The 7,305-nt window shown below is 40.7% G+C and overlaps 1 protein-coding gene across 1 annotated transcript in view; it reads left to right on the top strand.

The window, feature by feature from the left end:
- The window catches only part of LOC106940604 (contactin-3-like), a 47,332-nt gene that overhangs the window by 8,742 nt on the left and 31,285 nt on the right, over positions 1-7,305 (top strand). The window contains exon 2 of the mRNA XM_015023382.1: positions 4,821-4,996. Within this exon, the coding sequence (XP_014878868.1) occupies positions 4,821-4,996 (176 nt within the window). The remainder of the gene's footprint in view (positions 1-4,820; positions 4,997-7,305) is intronic.

The following is a 7,305-nucleotide window of genomic DNA, read 5'->3' as shown; positions in this document are numbered from 1 at the left end:
AGCATTGACCCCCATTGCAGAAGACTGTTGAGAAGAGCCTGTGCAGGAACCGGATCCAAACAGGGCAAAGCATTACCTGGGCAGAGCAGAGCCTCATCTAGCAGAATAGTTAGGGGAGGCTGTGGAAAAAAATCCCAACAAAGACTCTCTTTGCTGCAGCTCAGAGCTACAATCCAAGATGCTTGTGGCTAAGGATTAGCGATGCCTGGTGTGGAGGTGTAAAGATGCACATCTCCCTTTTTGTGGCAAATGTATTGAGCAGAGACTGTCTGCACATTTATGTCTCCCACTGGAATGAATCGACCCGCTGCTGGGATCTTAAAGAAGTGTGTCAGTTGGATAAAATAAACCATTATCAGTTTGTTTCTGAATATTGCATCCAAAGATGGAGAAGTGGAAGATGGCAAATAGATCTCTGTTTTTAATTGATCAAAATAAAAAAAATAAGCTTATCTATGTTAAGTACTGGATATTTAAAGCATCATTTGGATGTGGAAACTCTTGTCTTAAAAGTCTGAAGACAATGTGACAAAAATATCTAACAGCAAAAAACCAGTGGTGGTTACTAACTAAAAAGTTAGCTCACCTTAAAGCAATAACCATAAACATTTGTTCCACTAACACTATGGAGAGCCATTTCTATGGAGAGTTTAGCAAAAGCTAATGTTAAAGTCCATAATTCAACCACGTTGATAGCCACCATTAGTCATTGACATGTGTGACAGCAAAATATATTGGATAGAAATTGTTACTGGCCCCCTACATGTACTTCTGGTGCTTTCACAAATAAACCCTTCACTCATGGTTTCAGTTTTATTCCTGCTTTTTGCTTGTTTTTGCCTAGTTGACCACAGAAAAGAACACAGGACATCAGTATATTTTAAACTGTTTACAGTGGAACAGTGATGCATTCTGGTTACAAAAAAAAAGATTAATGCACTGGAGAAGCAACAGAATCACTACACACTAACATTCTTCACTCACTTCAGCATGAATACACATCCAGCTACAGTCATTCACCAAAACTTCAACACAGACAGCAAACCTTATACTATTGAAAAGTTTACAAAAAGTAAAGTAACACTTCAGGTTTATCTGGAAATTTTAATTTATGGGCAGCTAAGCAGTTTCAAAGTTAGCAAAAATGCTAAAGCCCTAAACGCAAAATTAGCTCTGCTGTTAGTGCTTTAGTGAAAGTGCATCCACCACTGCTTAGATGTAACAGCAATCGCTCAGATTCTTCTGTCAAATGTGTGCTGTGTTTGCTATGTGGCTCATAAACTGCCAGATCCTACAGAGTTTCCATGAGCCTCAGGGATGCTTATTTGATTGTTGCTACGGTTGCCCCAGCATGCTATTTCAGGTGCACCACCATGTCATGTAAAAACTGACTGCAGGTTTTCTGTTTAGCCGTACTCTTTCCATTTTTTTGGGATGGGTTTGGTTATCATTACGCACTTGTTTGTGTAGATCAATCACATTAAATATGTTGAAGTTTGTGGTTGTAACATGACAATATACAAAAATCATTGAGGGGTATGAATACTTGTGCCAAAGCCTGGAACTGACCCAACACCACATGAAAGAGAGCAGTTTGCTTTAAAGACTACATAAAACCTTTACAGAATATTTACAACAAGCTGTGAAGCCATCCAAAAACAAGCTAAGGAAAAAAGTCACATTAAATTGTAGAGAACATCTTAAAAACCTAGCAAGAAATCATCTAACACATTGCCTGTAAAACAGATTGATGCAGTATGATGGTCTGGGCCAGCCTGGCCTCCTGTGACACTGCTGACTTACAAGTGGTCATTGGCGATTTGGCAGATGACAGCGGTGTACAGATGAATTACGGAGAGTCCCAGAGGTCTGCTTCTCCTTTAAAGGAGGGCTCCTCACCGCGGCAACAAGCTCACTCAAGATGAGGGAAGATTTTACTCTCTCTGCTGGGATTCTTTTTACTAATTGGCATTTAGTAAATGCTGATAAAAGGGAACTGATAAACAACTGAACTGAAATAAAATGGATTCCAAAATGTGTCGGGTGGGCGGCGTTCTCATTGTAGCAGCTAACTTTCCTCATGGTGTGTGATGTGCCCAGGCTGTCTGCTTTCATATCCCATTAAATTCAATCACGCTGGGCTGTTCCAAAGCTAACTAGCTATGCATCCGCTATTTTTTTCCTCCTGCTCATATAATGAATAATCCCTTCTATTGCACTAACAGAGGGTGCAGTTCTCGGTGCAGGGGGGGGAAACCCAGGGACGTCACAGACAAAAAAGGACGAGCGTTCTGCTGTAAATGTTGATGTTTTCACATGTATTCTTGGAAAGCTGATGGTTAGGAGAAGCAGGGAGCTGTTTGAAAGTAACACTGTGACAAAATCAGTCAAATTAAGTGACTGTCAGCGACTGCTAGATGAATAATGCAAGCCACAAGATGAAAGACAGCTTTGTCTTTTGTAGTTTGCTAGGCAGGAAACCAGGCGGATTGTGAGGCAAAGAAGAACTGGCTTTAAGTCTGCATGATGCATCATTCTAACTGCCTGATAGTTTGCCTGGGAGGCTAAAAATTATATTGATTTTTTTCCCCCTTCTTATCATCGGAGTTTTCATTTCCCTGTCCCTTCACCAAGGGAGACTCGCACCTGGCATTCCAATAATGTTTGATTTCTCTCAGATTCTTTAAGGAGCGTGAGGTGTAACTTTTCATCTGCAGTAATGCTCAGAGGATAAAGCCCCACTACAACAAGCAGGTTCTATATAGGGAATTTTTTTGTGTGTGCAGTCTCCTCCTGTCAAAGTCAGAACAACAGATCACAGATTCCAGCAAATTACACATGAAGTGCCTTTTTATTGTGAAGCACAAACATTATTCAATGCTTTTGTCTCTCATTTCTGGCAGTGATTAATTGCTGTCACTTCTAGAATTTGGTGTGTGTGACATTTTTTAGGGGAAATGGTCTGTAGACAATTCAATGTGAAGGTGTCAGAGAGCAATACATCAGAAATACAAAGGCACAAACAGAAACTAATTAGAAAGCACTCAGAGCGCATAAATCTGCCAAGGCTGCATGGGTCCCTCGGATTTCTTCTGTTAATATCACAAAATATTTAGACGTTTCCATCGCCGTTCAGATTCAAATCTGCCTTCTATTGCACATTCCGACAAAATTACAGCCAGTGTAATCATTTTCCAAGTATGCACGGTGATTAAGTGGGAAATAACAATCCAGCTACTACCAGCAACACTGGTTATCAACTGTCTTCAAGATATAGCCTGCAACTCTTAGATGAATCATTCTGCCTATGCTATGTGCTCAAAATGTCTTGTTACAATGTTTTATTTTATACCTGCTTGTCACAATAATATGAAATATAACATTAAGACATAATTGCATGGTATATGCTAACAAAATGGTCACACAGCTGTATGTAGTGTGGGTTTAGTTTTCATGCAGTCATGCCATCAAAAAATAATTGCTGCAATTGGTAACAAATAATTGACTTAGAACCATCCAAGTTATTTTGTTAAGGTTTTTAAATTGTCAGTTTCAACAAACCTAATAAATAAACTTGCAGATGTGAGGACAATTCTGCTAATGCGCTAGCAGGGAAACTCATTTTTTGCCCATTCCTTTCCTTTTTGCTACCTTTGAAAACCATCAGCTAACTTAGCTTTCCCTATATTAAAATTTCCTTATTGATTCCAAAGATCTCTGATTAATACTGATTTACTTGGCTGTTTTATAAACTTTCAGTTGAATAAAGTTTGACATTTTTGTTGAAGTTTTGGTTTTCACCTTTTAAGAATTCCTCAAGTAGTTAGATGGTCTTATTTTGAAGTGGGTGAAGACTGTGTACATGGCAGTTCTTTTTCCTCTCCTCACATTCTCTAACCAAGATCTGGTGCAGCAAATGATGTCAATTCAGTACCCAGAAAGCAATGCTGTTCTACGTTAAACAGTTTAAACTCAACTATATTACCGAATCCTTGAGTGAAACGTTTGTTCCAAAGAATCCCTTCCTGAAGGTCAACTGTGCTCATAGCTGAGAAAGGGACCAACCTTATATGTCTGGTACACATGATACACCATGTATCAGTGGTGTGTCATTGATACATGATAGGGATTGACATGGCTTAAATTGGTGTTTTAGCATGTTAGCATTAGCTTCTACAAATTAGTACATTGGGTTAGCACCTTAGTGTTAGCAGAACTAATATTCATGATTAGTGCTTTGACATAATTGATCTTCTAGTTAGAGGTACCTACCACTGTTAACTTGAATAAACTTAAATACTTGATACCAACTGAAGTAATCTATTTAAATTGGAACTGCATCTCTGTTTTTTTGGTCAGAAAAAAAAAGTTCACTGTATCCTGATAATGAATGTTTCAGCTGCTGTTTCATTTGTTTGCTTAGTTTTAGGTACAAGAACTAATTTGGTTTAGGGACAGCAACTCAGTTGATCAAATCCAGAACAAACTTCTCTACTGGGACTAATTAAAACTGGGATAGAAGAAAAATTAGAGGCCAGACAAAAGTCACAATACCAAAGATGATTAGTTAGTTTATTTTTTTAATTTTCCCATACAGCTGGACAGTGGAATTTTATAAACTCAGACCAGTTGGATCCAACTGTGACATTTTCTGTCACCCTAACATGGCACAAAGGCAGTTTACACGTCCCTTCCTTGTAATTTGAAACCCGTACTCTTTATTACTCACCTTTTATCCTTTCAGCATGATGTAGGCAGGCCGATCAAACGGATCTCTGATAAACGCTGAGCGCTCACTGATTGTGTTTGCATTTTTCCAGATGGTCACTAAACGGAACGCTCATTGATCTGGGGAGCGACTACCGGCGTCACATGTCTGGGGGCAGCCTGATCATTAGGAACCTGGACAAGGACCAAGACAGCGGGATGTACCAGTGCACGGCTTTCAACACGCTGGGCTCCATCCTGAGCCGCAGAGCCAGCATCCATTTCGCATGTAAGTGCCGCTATGTTCGCCAACACTTTTTTTTCCTGGCATAACTCTGACATAGTTATGACAGTCTGCCATCTCTTTGTACCTGCAGTGCGTCACCCTGACGTGTAATATGCTTTCGGCCCACAACTTTTTTCCCTTTTGTCCATTTTCATTCATTCTTCCGCTTTCTAATTTAGATTGCTTGGGAATAGATTTTCACAAGGAGACATGGAAATTGAGTGAAATGTCAGATGCAACAAACACAAAGGGTATCTTCTGACTGTCTCTGTACCCCATTGATTCTCATTAGCGGTTCAAACTCTGACAGCCTCCTCGCCTCATCCAAACAGACACATATTTTTGCCAAGTTGTACTCAAGCCCTTGTTATCTAGACTTTAAAGCAGTCAGGCACGGATAATGCTGAAAAAGTGTTTGTATCTTTGGACAATAATCACCAGATATGTCTTTGTGTATAATATCTGATTGTGAGCAAGTTGAACTCTGACAGGCTAGACTGCTGCTCTGGCAGAGGTAAGAAAAAGACAGGAATCCGGAGGCGTGATGCCGTGGAGTGGGGGTTCTACCTTCCAGACCAGCGCCTATAGAAGCATCGCCTGTTTCTTGATCAAGCCTGCTGACTATTGATCTTGTCCCAGGGATAGGGAGCCTTTCACTTCCTCTCGTGAGATGGACTGCCATTATCCCTACAGCTCAGTAATGAATCTCACTTGTGGGGGACCAGCTGAGGAGCAGAGCTGCTTGACATTTATTGTCTTGCCTAATGCATGGTGAGGGAGGCCTGAAAGATCAGGAAGGCTGATACTCTGTTTTCCCCGTGTAATGAGGCAACTGCCCTGAGATAGAAATGTCATTCCTCCTGTTCTGCCTGACCTTGCCCTCAAAATCCAGCTGCAGCTAAAGTGGGCAAGCCCAGATTATTTTTATAGCACGCTAGAAGAAGCTATTGCAAAATGGCAGATAAAGGTATCCCCTTCCTTAGAACAACAGCCAACAAATTGGTTAGGTCTGGGATTGTTCAGACTTTGTTAGGACTTTCTGTGAACTTTACAAGAATAGAGATCAATTTTATTGTTTCTAGATTTAAAGTTAGTTATTGTTTTAGAGAGCTTAATACATTAGGGCTGCACCTATTCCCTAATGGGAATAGGTGCATCCCTACTCCCTACTAGGGAATAGGGATGCACCTATCAAGCCTGCTGACTATTGATCAGCAGGCTTGATCAATAGTTCACTTTAGTTTAGTTCATTGTATTCTCATTTAAATAATTTTAAATAATTAGGTAGAAGCCAAGCAAAGGGCAAGAATACAACAGTGCAACAGTGATGCGACTTACCGCATTTTCCGCACTATAAGGCGCACCTAAAAACCTTCAATTTCCTCAAAAGCCGACACTGCGCCTTATAATCCGATGCGCCTTATACAGACCAATATTGAGCCACAACAGGTCTAGCAACTATGGTAAGCAGCCCATAGCCGCCGACTTCATTTTCGCCCGTAGAAGAAGAAGCGTGATGCTGTGATAGTTGTCAGAACGCTGGTTTGTAATCTATTAATAAAGTTTGACTGACCTACCTACCGACTGTCTAGAACAGGGGTGTCAAACTCAATTTCACCAAGGGCCACTTCAGCATATTGGCCACCCTCAAAGGGCCACATTGACGGTACAAATCAGGAGTGCCCAGTTTCGGTCCTCCAGAATGCAACTTTTAGATGCATCCCTGCTAAAACACACCCAGACAAAAGGTTGACTTCCCTCATTCAGTTCTGTAGAGCCTTATAATGAGTAAATGATCCAGGTGTGTTAGAGGAGGAACGCATCTAAAGTTGCAGATAGTAGCTCTGGAAAACTAGACTTGGGCACCCCTAGCATAAAATGTATGAAAATACAATGTTAAAAATAAATTGAACACCTCATATTGTTTGTTAAATAACTCTTTGGAGCTTCTGGTTAGGAAGCGCATTCGAAACCTTTGTTTGATATAGCGCGTTAAATTCAAGTCTCCATTACAGACCAGAGAAAACTAAAGAGAATGCAACTTTGTGTTAATCCATCTGAGGAGCCGGCAGTTTATCTTGAGGAAATAAATGACGATGCAAAAGTTAATTAGATTGTAACATGCGCAGTCTGCTGCTCAACCACTGCGGAGGCAGTTACGTTACGCCACTGCGAAGAATTAAAAACCGCTGGGAGCGGATTTAACAAATGGAGCCTTCTGGGTTCACGTTACCCAGGAGAGCGGCGCTCTGGAGGAGCTGCAGACGTGACATCTGTCCGTTTCGGAGAAGCGAAAAAAAAAATAAAAAATC

The sequence above is a fragment of the Poecilia latipinna genome, unplaced genomic scaffold, assembly GCF_001443285.1.
Source record: "Poecilia latipinna isolate Pla-1442-1.1 unplaced genomic scaffold, P_latipinna-1.0 Scaffold3294, whole genome shotgun sequence".
NCBI classification, from domain to species: Eukaryota; Metazoa; Chordata; class Actinopteri; order Cyprinodontiformes; family Poeciliidae; genus Poecilia; species Poecilia latipinna.
This window is presented reverse-complemented; position numbering and strand designations above follow the sequence as displayed.